This window comes from Thalassophryne amazonica, chromosome 7 (assembly GCF_902500255.1).
Source record: "Thalassophryne amazonica chromosome 7, fThaAma1.1, whole genome shotgun sequence".
Taxonomy (NCBI): Eukaryota; Metazoa; Chordata; class Actinopteri; order Batrachoidiformes; family Batrachoididae; genus Thalassophryne; species Thalassophryne amazonica.
In genome coordinates this window covers 64,976,261-65,003,401 of record NC_047109.1, presented here as the reverse complement: position 1 = coordinate 65,003,401, position 27,141 = coordinate 64,976,261, and the positions used below count along the sequence as shown (strand labels likewise).

Below are 27,141 nucleotides of genomic sequence, written 5' to 3'. Positions count from 1 at the left end.
TAAGCGAAGTGCACATCTCGGGCTGCGCGGTGCATTATGGGTAGGCTAAATTTTTCGACTACCAACCCACAAGCTATGACGGCGGAAAGCAGCAAGGAGTGCTGTGATTTGGATCATTTCAACCACTGGAAAGTTGACGATTTAAAGCCTTTTTTGTAAGCTCCGCGGATTGCCTGTTACAACAAGGACTACGTACTGCAGTGGACAGAAATGGAAAGAAGAGCTGGCTGTGCTTGCGTGTGCTGCATTGTTACAGAAACTACCGATAGTGCTGACAAAGGAGGAAGAGAGAGCTGCTGTCGAAAATGACCAATCCTTGTTGATAGTTGGAGACTAACTAATTAACTAGCTAATTCAGGGATGAGATTGGCAAATTCGATTTTCAGAGGAAAATAAGACAGGGTCCAGGGGCCGCATGCCCCGGCGGGTCCAGGGCAGAGCCCTGGCCAGGGGGTCTGAAGCCAAATCATTTTTTGCTGTTTTAAAACATGTAAATTGCACTAAAATGATATTTAAAACTACTATAAATGCCAGGTGTTCATATCTATAAATCAAACTGTAAACCCTTACTAAGACCATCTACTGTACATGTGTATTTTTGTGACCAAAATATTTTGTCATAACTAGACTTACTTGATTTTCAGCATTCTCCACTTTCAGCATGGCACACTTGTCAACAAACATACATGTACATGTATATCCTCAAATACATGTACATGTATAATCCAATGTTCTATGTCCATTGAACTGTCAGATCATATAAGGTTTATATTTAGTCGATGTGATCTCCACCTATAACACTGTCATCACGTGTATACATGTATATAATATACACACACATACATGTATATATAATTACAATGTTCTAGCACACTACAATAACGTCAAAATGTCTGTTTACATAATCACTGACTGTGTGTATGTGTGTGTGCAACACCGAAGAAAGGGCGGGAGAAACGCATATATAACCTTTGCGCTGATTGGTCATAAGCTTTGTAATAACCAATGAAAACGTGCGTAAGTAATAGCTTCGACAGCGCTTCGATACCATCTCGGTTTTTATGATTTGTTGGAGGGAAAACTACCGAATATTGGAAGGTGAAAGAATACACAGTTACCTCCCTTACACTACATGCTCATTGTGCACCTACTTCATACTGGTCACTGTCAGCACAGCGTTACTTCCGCGTTCGGCTGACTGACGGACTGATCGAACTTGCTGCGTCGGCGATAACAAACAAAGACCACTCAGTGTTCTGAATAGACGACAATTTTATTAAACAAAAGGGCCTGTCACAGTGGCGTATTCTATCAGACTACATAAAATAAAATAAACCCGCTCTCTCTCCTCTATCAGACTCCTTATAATAAAATAAAACCGCTCTCTCATGCGCGCACGCTCTTCCTCCCTCCCTCTCTGTGTGTGTCTAATCAGAGCTGCAACTCTTTAAAATAAACGCGCACTCACTACATGTCGGTGCGCTTATCAAATGCCCTGATCAATCAGTCTGATCAAAGCTGAAAAGTGCTGTGACTCTTTATAATAAACGCGCACTCGCTGCATGTCGGTGTGCTCATCAAATGCCCTGATCGATCAGTCTGATCAAAGCTGAAAAGAGGTGTGACTCTAAAATAAACGTGCACTCGCTGCATAAAAAAAAAAAAAAATAATAATAATGTTAAATGACTGTTTTTGAGCTGCACCACACCATGCAGCAGAGCGCACTTCCAGAGGCAGAAAATAGCACTGAAACTTGTGCAGCATGGCACACGCGACTGTGTGCACACATTAGAACGCGAACACACGCAGCTGCAAGTATGAACGAACACTGTTAAAGGCTGAGTACGCGTGTATTTCGGCCGTATTTAAATGAAACACAACGCTGCAATGAGCAGCTCTACGAATACGCCACTGTGAAAGCCCCTAAAGGTACTCCTGGCATTAAATTTTTTTTTTGCACTCTTACCCCCCCCCTAAAATTTTCTCAACGGATTTGGACGTTTCACAAAATCGACCCCCGGGACTGTCAAATCCACGGAAATCCATCCATCTGAATCTTTCTTTTCTGTGGCGAAATTGTGTAGAATGAACGGAGATTTACAACCACATTTCTTCTTCTTTCCGTCTTTGTGTGGACTTGGCGGAGCTTTGCAATCGTGTATTTTCAGCCAACTTTCAAGCCTATAAATTCTGTTTGAGCATTTCAAAACAGCACAATGCACCCCTGTCATTATTGTATGCGTCGCTTAAGGCTTAAAGCCTTTGAAACAATCCGCGTAAGCCTTAACTTTCACAGTCCGCTAATGCTACTGTATACGAAATTCAATGGGAGAGGTGTGACTTTGGTAGTTGGCATTTTTGCCCCCGTTTGACCCACACATGCGCAGATGCGTTGCACACTTCGCTTATTCTAGTGTCATGAAACCCATCACACACACCCCCACCCATTACCCATAACATTGTGAGCACTGACAGTTGAAGTGAATAACATTGATTATGTTGTTACAATGGGACCTGTCAGTAGGCAGGATATATTAGGTGTCAAGTTAACATTTTACCATCAAGGTTGATATGTTACAAGCAGGAAAAATGGGGTTGCATACCGATTTGAAAGACTGACAATTTACAGTTACTTACATCATCAGAGGTGCCAAGAACAGTGGAAAGCAGAAATTTGAGCAGAACTGTGGAGACAATCCAAGCTAAACCCAGCATGACCTGAGAAGTAGAGAGATAAATTGTAGGCTTAAAAAAATACAGTTTTTGCCTTTTTGGTGGGAACTACTGCACTAAGAGAATGGGACATTACAAAGATATTATTATATTCAACTACTTTAACAAATAAACATATTTTCAAACTTCTAAGATCTTTGCCTGGTTCTGCTAAAATGTTACAATGCAGCTTGGCTCAGTTTGCTTTTACACAGTGGACCAAACATGCAAATAAATGTCATATGTAACCATAGTGTAAGATGTGCTGTGTTATATGTCCAATCTTTAGCAGCATGCTCAGCAAAGGTGCTAGCATCATAGCTATCAATAGCCTCATAGGATTCAAAAACTGTCTGTGTCCAGAGATTTTTATTTATTAAGCTTTGACACAATAATATGCTGCATACTGTAGGAAGCGCTCTTCGATAAGTGCTTCATTTGACACTATGTATTACTGCAATGCTCCTTTGATAGGACAAGTTTGAAATAACACAGCAAAAATAATTCCTCAATAATTACAGTACCAATGGGACAGGGCATCCAAACATTTGACTGGTAGGCTATACAACTCATGTCTGCAAAGTCCTTTTATGGTGGTTATTCACATTTTTGTTTAACATTACTGGTACCGAGGCAATACTGGATTTATATAGTTAACATGAAATAACAGTTGTTAATGTGGACAATTCATCATACCCAGGTGACGATGCCAGATTTGAAGACGGTTACAAACCGATCCCTGAATGCAACAATTGCCTGGGAGAAGGGAGAGGAAAAACCAAAATCAAAATCAAGTGAAAAACATAGTCATAGTAATTCAAGACAAATCACTATCATTCAACACGTCAAAAGCAGTTGAGGAGTTTTACCTCAGACAGCAAGTGATCCAGGAAAACCACTGGCTATTACATTACTTTTTCAGAATCCACCATGACAAATATGCCTTATTGCAAGACCTATTGCTGTTTGGACAAGTGGGATGATTTCAGTAAAAATTAGAAATAGCTCACTCAAGTTACTGTACAGATGTTGCACATGTTTGACAACTCCCACTTAACTGGCTATCATTGGACATTAAATAGGCGAAAGAGTCTTACATTTCTGAAAGTGTTGATGAAACACTTTATTTTTTAAAAATATTAATACTTAAATGAACTGGTCATATTTTGAGATCAAGTGAGCTATGTGGTTTCTCAAGGCTTTTTTAACAAGTTGGATTTTGGACACTCTTTCCAGGTTGCAAGCACTGATATATCTTCTTTTTAACATAATGACCAATCAATCTGGTCAATGTCACATTCAATTAATATACTGAAAGAATGTTGGATTAATGTCCAACTTACCCAGATGGAGATGAGTGAAGAAGCATAGAAGGAAGTGAGGAGCATGGAATTGCCAAACATCAGGATGAAGCAGACAGCGAGTGTGATCTGTTGGAAGCAGACAGAAAGGAGAGAATGAGAGAATGTATCAGTGTTGTGTATTGTGCAGTGCAGCCCGTATAACCTTTCAGTGTGTCCACCATGTATTCTCATGATTTGTCAGTCTAGTCTACGTACAAATAAATGCTTCACATTTCTGCTTGGCACTAAACCACACAAGACTGCAGTCTTAAACATTCAGTTACAGCTCATACTTGCTAAATGATTTCAACACCAACATGCTGTGGCAGAAACAAATACTAACAGCTTTGAAAATGTTCACATAATTATGGTCTTGACCTGAAAATTAACCTAATCACATACTTTGGAGCAACTACTTAAACATGTCCTGTTCATGGACCACAGTTGAAAAGCAGACTGATACGATGGACCAAAAATGTTTCTTCAAACAAAATTTAAAATGATATACGAGGTCTGTTAGAAAAGTAACAGACTTCGTGTGTATATATATATATACGTGGTCTGTCCATAAAGTAACGGTCCTTTTTATTTTTTTTAAAAACTATATGGATTTCATTCATATGTTTTTCCGTCAGACATGCTTGAACCCTCGTGCGCATGCGTGAGTTTTTCCACGCCTGTCGGTGATGTCATTCGCCTGTGAGCACGCCTTGTGGAAGGAGTGGTCCCGCCCCCTCGTCGGATTTTCATTGTCTGGAAATGGCGGAATGAAAAGGACTTTTTTCCATCAGAATTTTTTCAGAAGCTGTTAGAAACTGGTACCTGGAAACCATTCGAAAAAGTTATCTGGCTTTTGGTGAAAATTTTACGGGCTTCACAGAGAATAAGGACTTTTAACTACAGCTTTAAGGACCCCTTTAAGGATGGTCGGTGCACCGCGCTCCGAGCTGCAACGTCGCGGCACAAACCACTGGATTATTTCTAAGCTGATGGCTCTGCGGATACGAGACCGTCGTGTGCTCTTTCTCTGGTTATCACAAGAGCTGGACATCAGCCATTTTCCGGCAGATTTCACTTTTAACAAGAGATTTTGTCATGGAAAGCCGCGCGGAGGCTTCACGCGTCACGACCGATTCGCTGATGAAGCGAGACAAAGGAACACCTCCGTTTCGGAGTGTTAGAGGACAAGTTTGGACATGCCTATCTCGGCTTTCAGTGCTTACCAGTCGAGTGAGTATAAGAGAACTTGTGGAGAGCTGGACATGCTTTATCCGGAGTCGGGTCGCGGGGGCAGCAGCTCAAGCAAAGCCGCCCACACACACCTCCCCCAGTTCCTCCAGGGGAACCCCAAGGCGTTCCCAAGCCCGCTGAGAGACGTTGTCCCTCCAGCGTGTCCTGGGTCTTCCCCGGGGCCTCCTCCCAATGGGACGTGCCTGGAACACCTCTCCAGTGAGGCGTCCAGGGGGCATCCGGAAAAGATGCCCGAGCCACCTCAACTGACTCCTTTCGACGTGGAGGAGCAGTGGCTCGACTCCGAGCTCCTCCCGAGTGACCGAGCTCCTCACCCTATCTCTAAGGGAGCACCCAGCCACCCTGTGGAGGAAACGCATCTTGGCCGCTTGTACTCACGATCTCGTTCTTTCGGTCATGAGCCAAATCTCATGACCATAGGCGAGGATCGGACCGTAGATCGATCGGTAAATCGAGAGCTTTGCCCCCCTACTCAGCTCTCTCTTCACCATGACGGTCCGATACAGCGACCGCATCACTGCAGATGCTGCACCGAGCCGTCTATCAATCTCACGCTCCATCCGTCCCTCATTCGTGAGCAAGACCGCGAGATACTTAAACTCCTCCACTTGAGGCAAGGACACTCCACCAACCTGAACAGGGCAAAGCACCTTTTTCCGGTCGAGAACCATGGCCTCGGATTTGGAGGTGCTGATTTTCATACCGGACGCTTCACACTCGGCTGCAAACCGCCCCAGTGCACGCTGAAGGTCTTGATTTGAAGAAGCCAACAGAACCACATCGTCCGCAAACAGCAGAGACGAGATTCTGTGGTTCCCAAACCAGACCCCCTCTACACCCTGGCTGCGCCTAGAAATTCTGTCCATAAAAATAATGAACAGAACCGGTGACAAAGGGCAGCCCTGGTGGAGGCCAACGTGCACTGGAAACAGGTTTGACTTAATACCGGCAATGCGAACCAAGCTCCTGCTGCAGTCGTACAGGGACCGGATAGCCCTTAGCAAAGGACCCCGGACCCCGCACTCCCGGAGCACTCCCCACAGGGTGCCCCGAGGGACACGGTCAAACGCCTTCTCCAGATCCAGAAAACACATGTGGACTGGTTGGGCAAACTCCCATGAACCCTCGAGCACCAGATGGAGCGTGTAGAGCTGGTCCAGTGTGCCGCAACCAGGACGAAAACCACACTGCTCCTCCTGAATCCAAGGTTCGACCAACGGTCGAATTCTCCTCTCCAGTACTCTGGAATAGACCTTACCGGGGAGGCTGAGGAGTGTGATTCCCCTATAGTTGGAACACACCCTCCAGTCCCCCTTCTTAAACAGAGGGACCACCACCCCGGTCTGCCAATCCAGAGGCACAGTCCCGATTGCCACGCGATGTTGCAGAGGCGTGTCAGCCACGACAGTCCCACAACATCCAGAGACTTAAGGTACTCAGGACGGATTTCATCCACCCCAGGAGCCTTGCCACCGAGGAGCTTTCTAACCACCTCGGTGACTTCGGCCTGGGTAATGGATGGGTCCGCCTCTGAGTCCCCAGTCTCTGCTTCCTCTTCGGAAGATGTGACGATGGGATTGAGGAGATCCTCGAAGCATTCCTTCCACCGCCCGACAACATCCCCAGTCAGGGTCAACAGCTCCCCACCCGCACCGTAAACAGTGCTGGTGGACAGCTGCTTCCGCCTCTTGAGGCGTCAGACGGTTTGCCAGAATCTCTTCGAGGCTGACCGACAGTCCTCCTCCATGGCCTCCCCAAACTCCTCCCAGACCCGAGTTTTTGCCTCTACGACCGCACGGGCTGCGGCACGCTTGGCCTGCCGATACCTGTCAGCTGCCTCCGGGGTCCCACCTACCAACAAAGATAAGTAGGACCACCGGGTTCCACCACCGGGTTCGGGGATTGCCGCCGCGACATGCACCAGAGACCTTGTGACCACAGCTACAAGCGGCCGCATCAACAATGGAGGTGGAGAACATGGTCCACTCAGACTCCATGTCTCCAACCTCCCTCAGGATCTGGGAGAAGCTCTCCCGGAGGTGGGAGTTGAAGACCTCGCTGACAGAGGGTTCCGCCAGTCATTCCCAGCAGACCCTCACGATACGTTTGGGCCTGCCAGGTCTGACCGGCTTCCTCCCCTCCCAGCGGATCCAACTCACCACCAGGTGGTGATAGGTCGACAGCTCTACCCCCTCTTCACTCGAGTGTCCGAGACACGTGGCCGAAGGTCAGATGATACGACTACAAAGTCGATCATTGACCTCCGGCTCAGGGTGTCCTGGTGCCACGTGCACTTATGTACACCCTTGTGCTCAAACATGGTGTTCGTGATGGACAAACTGTGACTAGCACAGAAGTCCAACAACTGAACACCACTCGGGTTCAGATCGGGGAGGCTGTGCTTCCCGATCACCCCCCTCCAGGTCTCACTGTCGCCGCCCACGTGGGCACTGAAATCCCCCAGGAAAACAATGGAGTCCCCAGTCGGAGCACTATCTAGTACCCCTCACAGGGACTCCAGAACCTCCATGACCAGTAAAAAAAAAAATCAAGGACCGAGACGTCGCCCGGTATGGCGGAGCCGGGGCCCCACGCTGGAGCCAGGCCTGGGGTTGGGGCTCGCGTGCGAGTGCCTGGTGATCGGGCCTTAGCCCATGGGGCCCGGCCGGGCTCAGCCCGAAAGAGCGACGTGGGCCCGCCCTCCTGTGGGTTCACCACCTGCAGAGGGGGCCATGGGGGTCGGGTGCAGAGAGGATTGGGTGGCCCGGCGGGCCGGTCTATGCTCACAGCCCCTGGATGTTGGGACGTGGAATGGCACCTCGTTGGGGGGGAAGGAGCCTGAGCTTGTGCGGGAGGTTGAGAGATACCGACTAGAGATAGTCGGGCTCACCTCCACGCACAGCTTGGGCTCTGGTACCCAACTCCTGGAGAGGGGCTGGACGCTTCACTTTTCTGGCGTTGCCCACGGGGAGAGGCGGAGAGCTGGGGTCGCATTGCTTATTGCTCCCCAGCTCAGTCGCCATGTATTGGAGTTCACGCCAGTGAACGAGAGGGTCGCGTCCCTACGCCTTCGGGTCGGGGACAGGTCTCTCATCGTTGTCTCGGCCTACGGGCCGAGCGGCAGTGCAGTGCAGAGTACCCAACCTTCGTCAACAACTGCGTGAAAAAAATAGTCCAACAGTTTAAGAACAATGTTTCTCAATTCCAAGAAATTTAGGGATTCCATCATCTACATTCCATAATATAATCAGAAGACTCAGAGAATCTGGAGATCTTTCTACACATAAGCGGCAAGGCCAAAAACCAACACTGAATGCCCGTGACCTTCCATCCCTCAGGTGGCACTGCATTACAAACCGACATCATTGTGTAAAGGATCTTACTGTGTGGGCTCAGGAACACTTCAGAAAACCATTGTCGGTTAACACAGTTTGTCGCTACATCTACAAGTCCAAGTTAAAAAAGTTGGAAAAGTGTGCTGTGGTCTGATGAGTCCACATTTCAAATTAGTTTTGGAAATCATGGACGTAGTGTTCTCTGGGCAACTTACACATCTGTGATGGCACCATCAATGCTGAAAGGTACATCCAGCTTTTAGAGCAACACATGCTGCCATCCAAGCAACGTCGTTTTCCCTGCTTATTTCAGCAAGACAATGCCAAGCCCCATTCTGCACGTATTACAAAAGCGTGGCTTCATAGTAAAAGAGTGTGGGTACTAGACTGGCCTGCTTGCAGTCTAGACCTGTCGCCCATTGAAAATGTGTGGCGCATTATGAAGCGCAAAATACGACAACAGAGGCCCCGGACTGTTGAACAACTGAAGTGGTACATCAAGCAAGAATGGGAAAGAATTCCATCTACAAAGCTTCAACAATTAGTGTCCTCAGTTCTCAAATGCTTGAGTGTTGTTAGAAGGAAAGGTGATGTAACACAGTGGTAAACATACCACTGTCCCAGCTTTTTTGAAATGTGTTGCAGGTATCCATTTCAAAATGCGCAAATATTTGCACAAAAACAATAAAGTTTATCAGTTTGAACGTTAAATATCTTGTCTTTGTGGTGTATTCAATTTACATTTTACACAATGTCCAAACTTCAATGGAATTGGGGTTGTACACAATTTCTGTACTTATTTGTTTGGGTTTCCTTGCATGTATAGATTACTTTGGTTGTTACAGACATATGGTAAAAATTTCATGTAAGCAGCACCTTTAGAAATATACTGAGATAAATGGTGACGTGTTCAAGACTTATTTTATCTGTTGTATGTAGACAGTCAGATAACCAAAACTTCAGAAGAAGCCCTGTGACAAGCAACCGAGTTCAGGCTCATTATCAGTGTTGCAGATCACTGAAGAACGTGTGTTTGGGTCTGTACTGCCTGCTCAAATGAACACACAAAAAGCTAAATAATTGTTGCCAAGGTTTTGAAATTATGCAGAGCCATATGCCTTCCTGTGACACAAATCTCTACCATCTTACCACAAATGGCCTTCTCCTTATCTGTGGTCCACACAGGCCCTGGCTAACATGCTGAAGGGATTAGGTAGAGAGAATGTGGACAAAAAAGATGGAACTGGCACAGTCACGTATGTGCACAAACACACTCATGCAAATAAACTTTCAAGCTTCGCACTGCAAACTATGTTACTCTGCACGGCCACAAATCCTCCCCTCTCTAATGCTAAAACAGGTTTAGGAGTTCCTATACATATTCCTGTGTGTACAGTATCACTGAAGAAGAGAAGAAGATGGAAGAAAAGGAGAGTAATCTTTATCTGTGCTTGTCCTTGTGGGCCAGCATAAAGACACATGAGAAACTCAGCTTGTTGTAAAAGAGGAGTCAGAGGAGATAAGACGACCTGAGGAAAATAAGTCATGAATCAGAGGACATCTGGTGCACAAGATTTCACCCACACACGTGCAATGTACATGTGTGATGAAGCACTGAAGCACCCAAAAGCGCTACCATGTATGCAAATTGAGTTATTTTCTCTTTTCATTTAGTTTTGTTTGTTTTCTTGTATAACCTGCACATATTTTAACCACCTTTGACCTAAATCCAAGTAACTCAGTAACTCCACTGTATGATAAATCAGTGAGAAATGTATATGGGTGATTCTTTAACTACGGGCACTACTGGCCTTGTAAATGTAATTTCCACCACACCATTGCCTTACAATATAAAGCGCATTGGGGCAACTGTTTGTTGTGATTTGGCGCTATATACATGTGCTCTGATGTCACTGTTTATCTCCACAGAAACTACCCAAACAATCTTTCATACAAACTGTTTAAAGGGACATTACAGTGTTGTGGTGGAAATTATGGCAATAGTGTGGGACAACTCCATTTTGTTTTAAAAAAAATCACAACAGTTGTATGACATTGAATACCTCAATTATGTTTTGATTACTTTACTGATATTTTATTCAGAGATATTTTAAAACATTAGAAAAAACATTTTTTTAACCATTCATTTTTATCATTGAAGATCAAAAGTCTGGGTGTGGGACAAGCACAAAACGGCAATATTTGCATATAATGATGCTGAAAAAAGGTGAAAAAGTCATCATAGACCACTAGAACAAATTTCTTAAAACACTTTCATTGTAAAGATAACTATAAAAGTGTGAAATTTCCCCTTTTTTCTGTTTTTCATACAATATGATAAAGGACATAATAAGTGCCCGTAGTCTAAGAATCACCCATATGCAGTTAGGGCACGATTAGACTGGATACATTTTAACACCAGATTGCTTCTCTTCCAAATTTGCTCTTGCAGTTTGCTCACATTTAAGCAGCCTGGCACATCTCGAGTTTTAGAGGAGAACCCAAGTGCCTCGAGCTCAGCCCTGACTGGATAAATGCTCCATGACACTGCAGCTTCAGTAAAGTCCATAAATTGCTGGAGACCAGCAGGAGCCATTTAATCCCATAAATAAATTATAGAAACAGAGCTGCAGCATTTAAGACTTTCATCCAAATTTAAGATTGTCTCTTATTATTGTGTTTTTCAACAGCTCTTAGCAAATACCATGTACCTTGCTGGAAAACAACTGATGAACAGGCTACTGGCATGTTACATATAAAATAAGAAGATCACAGCAATGAGGGTCTCATTGTTAGAAGAATCAATGTAGTGCTAGCACAATGGAGACAATGGTTACACCCTAGTCACACTTAGTCATGCTTCCACAACCTCCACAAAAAATTGCAATCAAACAGTAAGAACCCGTATGACATTGTTTTAGTGTACATTTTATTAGGGGCATTTATTGTTTCAAGAGTTTATTCTGTTTAGGCCTTTGTTTCCTGGGAAAATCATATACAGTCATATATTGATAATGGCAGGATGGACAGAGTAGGAATACAGAATGTGTGTGCACGATGTGATTATTCACAGTAAGAACAACTTGCACGTGGTACGTCCGTGATCATGTATGTGGCAAGAAATTTGTGTAAATGTGTTAGTGTGAGAGGAATCATGTTGGGTCAAAACATCATGTTTGCAGAAGTTATGGCCTTAGAAATCCAAGATTCTGTTATCAAGAATATCATCTTACCATATGAGTGACCAGGATGGACTGCATCTTAGAGGCACTCAGGTAACCCAGTACATATGACGCAAACAGAGAAGCCACCTGAAAAAGCAGCCAACCAAAGCATTAAAGAGAGAGAAAGAAAGAAAATGAATACACTTCAGCTTTAAACTAAGTGAAAATGTACAATAATGTGGGACATCTTTTCACTCTCAGCATGCTATTCACATGCAAAATGGCTGTACAGACAGTACAACTATGGTCTAGTTTCTCATGCTTACAAATCACACCAATGGGAGAATAATTTTGAGACTTTGCATGGTAGCATGTCGAAATCGGTATGTGTGTGAATTGGTGACATCACTGTGATGGAAAAGTGTTACATCAGATGGAAAAGGTGCCTCTCCTAAACACTGATTGGTTCAGTCAGTCATTATGTAAACCAACACGTTAATGTGACGTCTGTCGTGTGTTGGTGTTTAAATGTGCTTTTGTAAAATATTCCATTTTTTTATTTGTAAAAACAGGCATTTTTACGGAGCCATGGAAGTGTCATCGCAAAATTTTTTGCATGTGGAGAGTGTTTGCGCACATTCTCTCCACATTCTCTCTTTCAACATTCATTTGATGTTGTAAAACGTGCTTTACACTGTGCGAGATGATTTTTCATGGAGGAATTTTTTGGACCAATTTTCAGGTTAATCGTGCGTCCTGCATCGTGTAGTGTTCATGGAGTATAAAGCTGCGGTCAACATCCGACGACCACCTCCTGATCGCCGATCGTATGGTCGAATGAGAATCGAACCTGATACATTATTGTGGTCGGCCGTCGTGAGGGTTTCCTGCTGCTGAAAGCTACAAGCAGCATCCAACCGTTCTGTGCCTGTGCAAACACTGCAGAGCTGTCTTGTAATAATATTATTATTATTATTTTGCAGTTGTTTTGTTTTTAAACTTCATTTGTAAAAAAAAAAGCCATTTGCAAAGCAAAAAAGTTGATTTGACAATCATCTGACATAACCGGGGTCAAAATAAATAGAACACTGCCATCTACTGGTTCCCAGACACTGCCATGAACACTACTGGCCAGTAGATGCTAGATGGCAGTAGAGGCCTTCAAAACAAATTCTAGATAATCCCTGTCTGCTCACATTTAAAATGCGTGGAATTTAACAAACGCAATTAAAAAAATCAACCTCTATAAACGCAGAGAATATATTCAAGACAGTTTTAGGCACTAGAGTTTAATGCTGTTGTCTGTGCCTGAACAGAGTGTCTGAAATGCATTTGTCCTGTCGTGACGTACTGAGATTACATCATCCTATCCAAAATGCACTGCGGGGCAGAGCATGTGCTCACAAAACCTTAAAAATTAGCACATTACTTTAAAACTAAAACATATATCTGATATTTTTACTTGATGAAACTTCAGATATGACAGTAATTTTACATAACTTGTCCAAAATTAGTTTGGTTAAAATTTGAACCATAAGTTAAAAATGTATGCCTCTGGATGACTTAGGTCATATTGCCAGCATATCGGTATGGTGTTAAAGGAAATGTTTTTTTCTTTTTCGGGCTGTTTTTCCTTTGTCTGCAGAGGATTGCGATGCTTTATATACAAGCAGTTCTCTTCTGTTTGCAAAGGTTATAACTGTGCGTCTTACAAAACTTTTAACAGGTGGGTGCTGAACTAATTTTAAAAATGCTTGTCGCTGTTCAGCTTTATCGGTTTAAAAGTTATCAGACAAAAATTAATCGGAAGATAATTGGTCCAATAATGGTTTTTAAAGTTATCTAAAAAGATAATCCGATGCTGAAAACATTATCTTCGATAATTATCTGTTATCGGATTATCGGAAGTGTGCCCACCACTGCTCTTTAATACAGTAACTTCTAAATTCTGAACTTAAATTTCTTAGTCACCAATTTTTCTGCAATGTTAATGAGCCATTTACACTATAGCTGCCAGATCCATGGGGACAATACAGTATCTGTAACTAGCTCAGGCAGTGTACTGAAATGACCATGTCAACAGGTACATCAATTCTAAGTCAGTTATTAATCGCAGAGTGTAGCTGCAAGTAAAGAGTTGCCCTCACTGAAACTGTTTCATAACGGCTGCAGCCTTTTGATAGAAGGCGGTAGTAGAGTTTCTCCCATGGAGTGCAGGACCAGCAGATCATCTTTTCCTGTATCGAGCTTTCTAAAGCCTTTCACTGTGACTGTATTGATACTCCCACAAATAAGTCATCTGCAGGCTGAGGGACCACCTACAGTCCTGGATGAAATTTAGTATGAAACACTGGAATAATTTTTGGAAATAAATGTAAGAGTATTGACAAAAAAAAAAAAAAAGGATTGTTGTCAATTTATGACCATGTGGATTTAACAAGTTCATATCAAAGTCAATTAAAACAAAAAAATGCCATTCAACATATTGTTAAAAAATAAAATTAAATTAAAAAATGCATGATCCTGCAGTTCTATAGAAACCAGTTTTATTTTTTAGCCTTCTCCATATCCAACTGCATTTTCTCTCCTTGTGTTGCCATTAATAGCTTGTAAAGTAGAATAATATTACAGCTGCTAAGTAATGCGTTGTGTTAATGTGTGTGTTTCGCTGTAGGCAAAACTGTAGTGCAGTCAGGCAGCTGCGTGAGCAATGCTGAAGTCATGGTTCAAGCCTCAGATCTTTCATCTGCCTGTCTATACTTAGTATTTCCTTCACCGTCTCATCTGCCTTGGCTGCAAAGTATCTTCCTTTTCTGTTATCTTTGTTGCAGCTTATTTTGTCTTTACTCCACACATTTACATATCATACGTTACAATAGCATAATACAATTCATAAGCACAAAAAAAAGAATAAAAAATAAATATAATAAATACAAATCACATGAGCAAGACTGACTCCCTTTATAGAAACTCGTGCATCCACAATTTTATTTTCAATTTAAATAGTCAAAAAACACCACCACAACAAAACAGAGACAAAACCCTACAGTATGTATAATACATCTACGTAAACAGCACCAGGACAAGTTCAGAGGTGCATTTCAAAAAATTGTAATATTGTAAAAAGGTTTAACATTTTTTGTAAGTCATTTCAGAAACCGAAAATTTTATACTTGTATATTCTAAACCAGGGGTGCTCAAGTTCGGTCCTCGAGAGCTATCTTCCTGATACTCTTAGTTGTCTCCCTGTTCCAACACACCTGAATCCAATGAAAGACTCGTTAGGCTTTTAATGAGCCTTTCACTGGATTCAGGTGTGTTGGAGCAGTGAGACAACTAAGAGTATCAGGAAGGTAGCTCTCGAGGACTGAACTTGAGCACACCTGTTCTAAACTCTTTACTTATAAACAAAAATGCTTCAAGATTTTTTATTTTAATTTTGTAAGTACTGCCTTCTGGTAAAAAAAATATTACAATGTTTCATAAAAAAAAAAGAAGAAAAAAAAAGTTATCAATCAATCAATTTCAATCAATTTTATTTATATAGCGCCAAATCACAACAAACAGTTGCCCCAAGGCGCTTTATATTGTAAGGCAAGGCCATACAATAATTACGTAAAAACCCCAACGGTCAAAACAACCCCCTGTGAGCAAGCACTTGGCGACAGTGGGTTATGACTGCTGGGATAGCCTCCAGCCCCCCGCAACCCTTGATTGGACTAACGGTTGAAGATGAGTGTGTGAGTTCACAATACAGAAATGTCAAACTTCTGAAAAGTCTGATCATTCAAACCCTTAGCACTTGGCTGGGGCTCCTTTTTAAATGAATTACAGCATCAATGCATTGTGGTATGTAGGTGATTAGCCTGTGGTAAGGATGAGGCGTTACGGAAGCCCAGATGGCTCTGATAGCGCCTTCAGCTCATCTGTATTGTTTCTAGTGTCTCTTCATCTGCCTCTTAACAATACCTTGTAGATTTGTTGCGGGGTTCAGGTCAGGTGAGTTAGCTGGCCAATCAAGTAAAGTAATACCATGGTGAGCAAACCAGTTACAAGTAGTTTTGGCAGAGTGGGCAGGTGCCAAGTCCTGCTGGAAAAAGGAAATCAGCATCTCTGTCAAGCTTGGCAGCAGATGGTGGAAGCATGAAATGCTCTAAAATCTCCAGGCAGAAGGGTGTGTTGACTTTGGACTTGATGAAAAACAGTTCATAAACACCAGCAAGTGACATGGCACTCCAGATAATCACTGACTGTGGAAACTTCACAATGGACTTCAAGAAACTTTGATTCTGTGCCCCACCACTCTTCTTACAGACTCTGGGATATTGATTTCCAAAGGAAATGCAAAACTGACTTTTACCTGAAAAGAGGATTGTGGACCACTGAGCAACAGTCAAGTTCTTTCTTTCCTTAGCCAGGTAAGAAGCTTCTGATATTGTCTCTAGTTCAGAAGCGGCTTGACACTAGGAATGCGAAACTTGTAGCCGATTTTCTGGACAGATCTGTGTATGGTATCATTTGATGTACCGACTCCGCTTTAGTGCATCAAAAGCCAAGGCTGTGTTCATCCCTGTTGCTTGCAAGTCTTTTCTTACCACACTTTTCCCTTCCAGTTGACTTTTCATGATTATGCTTTGATACAGCACTCTGTGAAGCACCAGCCCTTTCAGCAGTGACCTTCTGTGGCTTACCCTCCTTGTAGAGAGTGTCAATGAGTGGCACCTAGACAACTGTCAAGTCAGTAGTCTGCCCCATGATTGTGGCTGTGTGTACTGAAGCAGAGTGAGGGATTTTTCATTCATTCATTTATTTTCTATACCTGCTTACTCCAGTCAAGGGTCACAGGGGGCTGGAACCTATTCAAGCAGTCATAGGGCATGAGGCAGGGTACATCCTGGAGAGGACACCAGACTATTGCAGAGAATGAGAGATTTGTGGCATTTATACCTCAAATAGCGAGAAACTCAATTTTTAAATGAAATTCTGTAATATTTTCAGATACTCCCACCCATTTTTTGGAGCTCATTCAGTCAGTCAGTCATTTATTTTCTGCTGCTCATCCAGGTTGCGGTGGCAGTAGATTGAGCAGCTCAGCCAATACTTCCCTATCCTTGGTCAAGTCCGCTAACTCTTCCAGAGGGGTCCTGAGGCATTCCTCAGGACTCACCTGGAACACACGCTCTGGTCCCCTTTTTTAAGACAGGGACCACCATCCCAGAGGTACTGTCCCCACAGATAGCCAACATTATCGTGGTGGAGGGGTTTGTGTGGTCCAGTGATCCTGGGAGCGGTGCTGTCTGCAGCATTAACTCCTGGTAGGGCCACGCTTTACAAATTGTTTTCTGAGATGTACTTGTGTACCATCATGACCATGTAATTTCTAGTAAATGGCTTACAATGAATCTGGTTCTGAGTCTATTTATGGTAAGAACTGTATTACAGTTCATGCATGATACAAATGTATTTTCCACAATGCTAATTACAGAGTGGGCAAAGATTTAAATGAGTAGTTCTTTCATACTAATACAAATATATAGACATGGGTTCAATTCCTAGTGATAGCACTTGTGTATGTCCTTGGACAAGACTGTTCATCTGCATTACAGACCATTCAGCTGTGTAAATGGGCACTAGCCTTGACTGGGGATGTAGCCTGCTAAGGACTAAAGTCCTTTCCAGGGGGAGCCACAGACTAAACCGCTTCACATAGAATCTGGAGATAAGTATCAGCACCAATGGGCCTCACAATCTATTTAGTACTTACTGGTTCTTTAATAGGAATCAGTGTGGTCCTGCCTTGTGTCCTTGTTAAATACCTCATATAAAAGTTTAAATGGACATGTGCAACAAGGAACTTTGGCCTCATCTCTTTAAGTCTGCATTAAATGTTGCAATATATCTTAATTTGTATACAAATCCAAAAATGGCTTTGAAGGATGAAATATTCTTGCTTCAGTGCCTTTAAACGGTTTATGTGTCTCCTGTATACAGATCATCCAGCAATTAAACACCCTTGTGCCAGAAAAATATACAAAAATAGCCAACCTCCTACATGTACCTTTTCACTGTGTAAATTACTCATCTCAAAACATTCTCAGAATGTTACAAACCTATTTATTCCAATTTAAAGATTTTTAATCCATGTTAATAAGAGCTTTAATTTAATATGGATATCAAACAATAAATTGTCTCACATATTTACATTTCAGTCTCTCGCTACTTAATTTTTTTTCTATCTATAGTTCTCGGTGAGTGTGTTTTCTTTCTAATCTCTCTGCTACCTCCCATGTCTACCCACACTGTCAAACTCTCTGCTTACCTGAGTAAGCAGCACAAACTGGGCGAACTGCCAAGGCAGCATAAAGCACAAATTGAGGACACCCAGAGCAACCATGGCCATCCTGCTTGGATTCCGGGTCCTGGAGAGAGAAAGAGAAAGCAATACTGGCTGGTGAGACAGCAGATGTTGAGGACTTAAGTTATATTAAGACAACAAACAGCACCATGTTGCAGCAGTGATGTTGCAGCTAAGCAACTATATACAGTTTAGTCTTTGCAGTGTGTGTGTACGCGCACACACACTCACACACACACTCATTCACTCCATAGCCTAAACCCCATGCATCATTAGATAACCATGACATCTTCTGTGAATAAGACTTGGGGGTGGGGTTGTTGTTGTTGACACCGGAGCTAGCTGGTGAATCATGCAATTCCAAAATGAGGACACATGCCTGCTGCTCTATTGATATCTATACATGTGAACATTCAAATGCCATAAAGAGACCTAACATGACTATGGCTCCATATGTGACACTCAAATGAGTGTCAGCACTACAAGTATTGGGAATTGCAAACAGGGTGGAATGAACTAATACTGTCACTGTGATTTGCATTAAAATAAGCGCAGTTTATACTGGAATTTTAAACTCCAGAACTTGCTTTGCGGGATATGGGGCATCTTATGGGGAGGTTGGAGATGCATCAAGGTTGGGATAAAACTGTCCTATTTCACTGACTTATCTAGAATCAATAAAATCAGTGACTTATCAATGCATCTCGTATTTACTCTCACACAAGCTTCACCTTTGGCTTGACTTTTCAATCATTCTGTCATGCATTCATTTTCTACACCTACTTACTCCAGTTAAGGGTCATGGGGGCCTGGGGCCTACCCCATTACTCATAGGACAAGAGGCAGGGTACACCCTGGACATGTAAACAGAGGAACTCATTCACACTCCCACCTACAATGACAAAGCTTCCAATTCACCTAACCTGCATGTCGTTGGAAATGGGAGGAAGCCGGAGCACCCAGAGGGAACCCGTGCAAACATAAGGAGAACATGCAAACTCCATATAGAAAGGACCAGGTCAAAAGTGATCCAAGGATCTTCCCGCTGTGAGGCAACAGTGCTAACCAGTAAGCCACTGTGCCACCACTGCAAAGACTAAACTGTATATAGTTGCTTAGCTGCAACATCACTGCATGTTTTGATAATCTTGTGTTATGTTTCTTCTTCTGTCTTGTTAATATAGCCAAAGGAAATGGTCACCCTACTGAGGGGGAGTCCTTGCCACGGTCTCCATTGTGTTTACTCATGGGTTCGGTAAGGTCTAGACCTTGCTCATGTGTAATGCGTTTTCCCTCTGTACACCAAGAAATACAAACAGTTATGTACAGTGATGTGAAAATGTTCATACGTCCATGAGCTTTCAGTCAGAATTTTTTTATGACATCAAAAACAAAAATTATTTTGCTTTTTATATTAAAGTTTCTGAAATAATGCCATTTAAACTCACAGTGAAAAGTAATCTCTACATCGTGAAGTGAAAGAAATAAAAATCTAAAAGCCAAAATGATGGTGTGTATAAGTAAGTGCCTCCTTTAGTATAATACATATAAATCACTTTAACATCCAGTTTTCTTCAGACACGTCAAGAGATAGATACATGAACATTTCCAAGACACTGATAATGTCGTGGATGCCATTTACCTGAGGTATTAAGAAATACAACCAGTATGGTACTGTATGGTAAATCTGTCTGGAGACGGCAGTTCCCAGAAACTGAGTGACTGTGCAAGAAGATGAGTAGTGAGGAAAGCCACCGTGACAACACTAAAAATGTTATTTATCGGATTCTGTCTCTGCGATGTGAGAAATTATGCATCGTGCCAGTTTTGCAATTTGCATCACCACTCACAGCTTCATAGTGGAGTGGAGCAGAGAAAGATTTCCATACAACAAAGCAGATCAATTCCAGGCTTGAATCTCTCATGTGCCTTCTGGTAAACTGTAGCTGAACTTTCAATTCTTTTTAAGAAAATCCTTCTCTATACCATTTCATGATGAAGCTGGATAACTTGCACTATCCACCTTCATTTAATGACAACAGTACAATACTGTTTGCTTTAACCAATTATTGATGGAAATCAAATCCAAAACGTGGAATTGGAAATGTTCATGTATCCATCCAATGACATCTCTGAAGTGGCTGTAAATGAGATTATTTGCATTTACGAGGTCTGTGAGAAAACTATCCGACCTTTTTATTTTTTTCAAAACCTGTATGGATTTGAATCATGTGCGCTTGCATCAGACAAGCTTGAACCTTGGTGCGCATGCGTGAGTTTTTTCACGCCTGTCGGTTGCGTCGTTCGCCTGTGGGCAGGCTTTGAGTGAGCACTGGTCCACCCCCCTCGTCGGATTTTTATTGTCAGTGAAATGGGTGAGAGGCTGCCGCTTTGCTCCATGAATTTTTTTTCAGAAACTGTTAGAGACAGCCAGTTGGAAACCATTCGAAAGATTCAGATGGATTTCGGTGAAGATTCTGTCGGCATCACATGGATTAAGGAGTGTTAAAACCTTTTTAAAGACGGCCCACAGCGGCGGAGGGCGCGCTGCGCACCAAGCGGCCATCGACAGGCTGGAACGACCAGATCATTTCTAAACTGAACGCTGTGTTGATCCGGGACATCATGTGACTACCACAGAAATGGCAAGAGAGCTGGACATAGCACTTTTGTGGCACATTCCACTGTTACAGGAGATTTTGTAATGAAAGACGTGTGGAGGATTTTGCGCGTCGGCACGGAGCTGCTCATTGCGCGCAAAAAAAAAACAAAAAAAAAAAACACCTCCGTGTTGGAAATCATTCAGAAGATTCAGACGGCTTTTGATGGCTTTTCAGTCGAGTGAGTATCCGAGAAACTGTTTAACAGCTGGGCATGTTCGAACTTGTTCCTGTGAGACTTCCAACACGGAGGTGTTGTTTGTCCAGCGGCTGTGTCCCGACGCGCGAATCCGTCCGCACGTCTTTCATTACAAAATCTCCTTTAACAGTGGAATGTGCCGACAAAGTGCTGATCCAACCTCTTCTGAAACTTCTCTGCTAGTCACACGACGTCCTGCATCAACAGAGCCTTAAATTTGGAAGTGATCTGCTCATTCCAGCCTGTCGATGGCCGCTCGGGGCGCGGTGAGCCCTCCGCCGCCGTGGGCCGTTTTTAATCCAGTTTTAATGGTCCTTAATCTGTGTGATACCAACAGAATCTTCACCAAAATCCATCTGAATCTTTCGAATGGTTTCCAACTGGCTGTCTCTAACAGTTTCTGAAAAAAAATTCATGGAGCAAAGCGGCAGCCTCTCAGCCATTTCACTGACAATAAAAATCCGACGAGGGGGGTGGACCAGTGCTCACTCAAAGCCTGCCTACAGGCGAATGACGCAACCGACAGGCGTGAAAAAACTCATGCATGCGCATGAAGGTTCAAGCTTGTCTGATGCAAGCGCACATGATTCAAATCCATATAGTTTTTGAAAAAAATAAAAAGGTTGGATACTTTTCTTACAGACCTCGTATATTAATCCTCATATTTAGTTTTCCAATTACTACTTATGGGCTCTGAAAATGGAAGGACTATGTGTACAAATGGCAATAATTTGTAATGGTTAATGTGATATTTTTGTTAAAGCCCTACAATTAAAACTAAACATCATCATATATTGTTTCATTTCCACTCTACTGTGGTAGCCTAGACAGGTAAAATTACGAAAAACTATGTCACTATCCAACTGCTTATGAACTTGCGTGTAACATCCCATGGGCATGTCTGCCACCTGCTAGATGGTATGTGGTTGAGGGATTAGGAGCAGGTGTGGCTGTCAGTGAGGGAAAGACTGTTTCCACAGAGAAATGTACTAAATCAGATAAGTAAATAATTACTTTCTGATTGTTTCACAGCAGTTATGTTCAGAAACTCAAATAACACTGTCATATCACCACACAAACCCTTCAGAAGCGATTTTGGATGAATTCATCCACAAAAAAGTGACAGAAAGGGTTGATCAAGAGCAAGTGCAGTGGTCAAGAAGACAGACAGACTGTGTCCACACAGAAATGTACTAAGTAAGAGAAATACACCGTTACTTTCTGATTGTTTCACGGTGGTTATATAGTAAACCTCAAATAACAGTCACGCGTTTACACAAGGGCAGCACGGTGGCTTAGTGGTTAGCACTGTTGCCTCACAGCATCCTGTCCAGGGTGCACCGAGCCTCTTGCCCTATGACTGTTGGGATAGGCTCCAACTGCTCCGGGTATAGAAAATGAATGAATGAAGTCCATATAACCAGGTGCAAAGGATTCTGTATGAGCCCAAACAGACTTCGTCCTTCTCACATTGGGCCTCATGTATCAACATTGCACGCTTATGACGTAAATTTACGGTGTAAATTTGAAGTACACCAAAGTTGCCACATGTAGCAAGCAGTGCGCACCTGCCCATTTCCGGCGTACGCCCGATGTGACCTTGATAAATGCGGCGTGTGAAAACAATCGTAATTATAATGAACACGCCCATAAATATTCAGACTCCGCTTCAGACACACCCTCATTTCACGACATGGAAGCCAGGAAGACGGCAAAGAAAAAGAACTCCACCAATCACGATGCGTGTTAATAGAGCGTCAAAGCGGCCGTCGTATTAATTGTATTGTAGTATAATCAAAAAAGTGTTATTCTCTTTTCACGTCAATAATTCTTGACATGTGGATATTTGCTAGCTCAATTAATAAGACACGCCTTATTTTTCAGATTTCTTCATTTTTTTAATTTCTTTATTTATTTTATTTTAACAAACAAATGGAGAAAACAAAACCTGATTGCAGCACGGGCGAAGGGAATGACAACACTACAGTTGTAATTATCAATTTCATTGTCTAAAACGATCACACCACATAAAGTTAAGTTCAGCGCTGCTCTGGCTCCAGGCTCGAAGTCTGATGAAAAAGGCGAGCAGTGCTTTCTTTGCGGTCAGCGCTGTGGCCACGGATCGTGCTCCATAGACCAACAATCCCACAAAAGCGGGATTTGTATTAATTATTATGTAGTATAATCAAGAAAGTGTTATTTATGTAACATATGCATTGATTTGTATAATGGCACTGTTTATCATGTTGATAATTTTTATGTGGATTCCAGTGCTGGTTCATTTTGGTGTATAATTTACACCACCTCCCAACTTGGTGTATATTTTCAGCGCACCGTACGCCAACGACCACATTGATAAATGCCAAGTAGCGCAGCCATTTTGGCGTACACCCCATATCATCATCAATTTTATTTATATAGCGCCAAATCACAACAAACAGTTGCCCCAAGGCACTTTATATTGTAAGGCAAGGCCATACAATAATTACGTAAAAACCCCAACGGTCAAAACGACCCCCTGTGAGCAAGCACTTGGCGACAGTGGGAAGGAAAAACTCCCTTTTAACAGGAAGAAACCTCCAGCAGAACCAGGCTCAGGGAGGGGCAGTCTAATGCTGGGACTGGTTGGGGCTGAGGGAGAGAACCAAGAAAAAGACATGCTGTGGAGGGGAGCAGAGATCAATCACTAATGATTAAATGCAGAGTGGTGCATACAGAGCAAAAAGAGAAAGAAACACTCAGTGCATCATGGGAACCCCCCAGCAGTCTAAGTCTATAGCAGCATAACTAAGGGATGGTTCAGGGTCACCTGATCCAGCCCTAACTATAAGCTTTAGCAAAAAGGAAAGTTTTAAGACTAATCTTAAAAGTAGAGAGGGTGTCTGTCTCCCTGATCCGAATTGGGAGCTGGTTCCACAGGAGAGGAGCCTGAAAGCTGAAGGCTCTGCCTCCCATTCTACTCTTACATATACCCTCAAATATCGCCGTATGCAACGTTGATACATGAGGCCCATTGTGACTCTAAATAAATGTGGTTTTGAAGTAATGTAGCTTGAAATGATTTGTCACTTTCTTTCATTTCCAAAGCCTATGTCTGGTGCTCTGCTTGTTCATGCATTCTCCACATATGATCACTGTAATCCATAAACCATGTTGTAGGTTTTAGACAAACATAGACAGCAATGATTACATAACATCCACCTAGTGCCACCTATCAGCCATATAGCCAAATGCTAAGAGGAATGCCTTGTGGCTAAAAGAATTTGGCTGCTTTTAGTCACACTGACTGAGAACCTTTTTCATGGTCATACATACTTCATACAAGGCAGGGGTGGTGGCCAAGTGGTTAGTGCACTTGGTTTCAGTACGGAAGGTTCCTTGTTCAAACCCCACCCCTGCCACATCTCTCCATGTAATGTGGACTTGCATCAGGAAGTGCATCCAGCGTAAAACCTGTGCCAATTCAACATACAGATCCACCTTGGATGTGCTGTGGAGACTGTGAGTGCAAACAAGGGAGCAGCTGAAGGGACTTACTTTTACATATTTCATACAAATTACACACCTGGTGAAATTACTGAGGAAACTATAGAGTCTGATATCTTGAAGAAACCTTTGGCATGTGAATCTATCTGGTGATGCCATTTGTATAAACTGCAGATCCATCATGTGGCTCAAGGAAACTAACTGTAGCTAAAGAGAAAATACATTATTTAGCCACATTATTGAAGCATTAAAATACCACAGTGCAAGCCCAAATATCTGCCATCCTTGAACACTGTGTGAAGGCAACAACCACCAAAATTGCATAGCAGTAAAACCAAAGCAAGTTAACATTCAGGTAAAACAGAATAAAACATACAAGTACTGAGGTTTTAATATTAAATTTCAGATCATGTTCACTGAGTTCAGACAGAGAAATAGCAAATGACAGTTTACCTCAGGATATAAGTGAGAAGCAGCATCTGTAGGACTAGAAAAGGGTAGGCAAAGCTTTCCCTAAGGGGTGGAGTCCACATAACACGCGTGCTCTGGGAAAACCAATAATACACACAAACATATATAGACTGAGAAGTTAAAACAACAACAACAAAATCCCCATAGTTAATCCAATAAATGTAAGGTAGTTAGTGAGTGGTGCACAGGTATCCATTTTCATGTTCTTTCACAGCTGATAAATAAATACCTTCTTCAGTAGTTGCATGCTCTCATCCATGGCAAAAGCTTAAACACCTATTTTCATGACTCTTGTTAGGAGGGCTGAATGATTATTAGTTTTAAAAACAGTGATCTTGATTCATAGGGGCTGCACAATTAATGGCATTGCATTTGTATTTTGTGCAATTATATAATCGTACAAAGGTGTGATTTCATAAATAAAATCATCTTGGCATAATGACCTGAGTCTGTGCTGGTCTGTGTGTGCAGCATGATTAAAATGCAGAACCCCCCCCCCATGGGAAGCTGTGCACTTTATACATGTTTGGTAAAGAATGGTGAATAACACTCAAAGTCACCCCACCCCCCTCCCTTGTATCTTAAGGCTCTTTCACACCGGGGCTGCTCCCAGTTGCATCGTGTGTCGTCATGACGACGCCATGTGAAAACAACCTAGTGCCCAGATGATGCAAATTGACGCCACAACAGCGTGAGAGGCGCAAAGGAGGAAGCAAATCGGACGCCAGAACAAAAGCCCCGGTGTAAAGCCCCTTTCACACCGGGGCTGCTCCCAGTTGCTCCCTGTGGCGTCATGACGACGCAGGAATTTCTGCGTCAGGTGTGCGCGGCAGGGGGCAGAGAGGAGGTGAGAACGCAGCTTGCAGGTTCTCTGCACAGAGAAGTCAGAGTGCACAGTTTGGCTGCAGACAGACTGTGCATTCTGACTTCTCTTCTACTTGTTGTTGTGCTGAGCTGCAGGGCTGCGCTCTGAGTTCTGTTATAGTTTATCTTTCCTCCCTTGACCGCGAGATGCGCGCGCATGAACCGTCCTAAGCAAATGTGGAGATGTCTGGAGTTCTACCTGATGTTGACATGTCCTGGACTTATGTCCTTTTTAACTGTGATGAGAGAGTCTGGAGAGAAAGGAACGAACTGCCTGCAGACAATTTTTTTTCTTTTCTTTCCTCCTTTGACCGTGAGATGTGCGCGCACGCGCGCGCGAGCAAACCGTCAAGCAAATGTGGAGATGTCTGGAGTTCTACTTGATGTTGACACGTCCTGTCTCAGGACTTATGTCCTTTTTTTTTTTTTTTAAACTGTGATGTGAGAGTTTGAGCAGAGAACAAGGAACTAATACCTGCAGCCAGACTTTTTTTTTCTTTTAATTGTTCACGTGTGCACGTGAACGAACGTCCATGAGTGGACTAGAGATGTCCGGACTTTTTACTGGATATTTCTGCCAATCATTCTCCATTTTTTTCTTCAGCATGTAGTTTTTACTGCATTAAGTACACGGCATAAAAACAATCCTGCGTGATTTATACTGCGGGAACAATGGAACACAGCAGGAATCATAAACTGGCTTCGAGTCACGCCGGGTAACGCCTCTTTGCCCCGAATTACGCGCCTCTTTGCCCCGACTTGCGCTGGAACCACTTCCTTTCTGCGTCGAGCACAGGACGCCAAAAAAATTAAACAGGTTTAATTTTTCGCTGCCCGACTTGCTTCCTCCTTTGCGCCCCTCGCGCTGTTGTGGCGCCGAGCTGCACCGTCTCGGCACTGAGTTGCTTCCACGCGACATCATCATAATGACGCACGGCGCAACTGGGAGCAGCCCCGGTGTGAAAGGGGCTAAAGGGGCTTTACTGATACAAGAGAGAAACTGAAGGGACTTCCTTTATTATGTAAATGTGATCCCTGTGTGAACAGCAGACTTCGTTAAACATACGTTTAACCCTCTGAGGTCAAGTGGTATTTTCCTGATTTTTACACTTCCTCTTTAAAAAGTACATTTCTTGGTATAATGCCTATGTGTTACATATAAAAATGTACAGAACAGCCTCAGCTTTCAGAATGTGTTGAATAAATGTCTACAGCACTGGACACTGAAATAATTTGTCTCTAACCCTGAAAAATTCTAAATTCCTTTTAGAACATTCCTCAAATCCTTCCTGTAAATTCA

The 27,141-nt window shown here is 42.9% G+C and overlaps 1 protein-coding gene across 1 annotated transcript in view; it reads right to left on the bottom strand.

Moving 5' to 3' along the window:
* Window positions 1-27,141, bottom strand: part of dpy19l1l (dpy-19-like 1, like (H. sapiens)) — a 72,022-nt gene that overhangs the window by 17,749 nt on the left and 27,132 nt on the right. The window contains exons 8-13 of the mRNA XM_034174344.1: window positions 24,960-25,051; window positions 18,126-18,225; window positions 11,876-11,953; window positions 4,057-4,143; window positions 3,410-3,469; window positions 2,639-2,719 (exon numbers count right to left, since the gene is read on the bottom strand). Coding sequence (XP_034030235.1) covers window positions 2,639-2,719; window positions 3,410-3,469; window positions 4,057-4,143; window positions 11,876-11,953; window positions 18,126-18,225; window positions 24,960-25,051 — 498 coding nt within the window. The remainder of the gene's footprint in view (window positions 1-2,638; window positions 2,720-3,409; window positions 3,470-4,056; window positions 4,144-11,875; window positions 11,954-18,125; window positions 18,226-24,959; window positions 25,052-27,141) is intronic.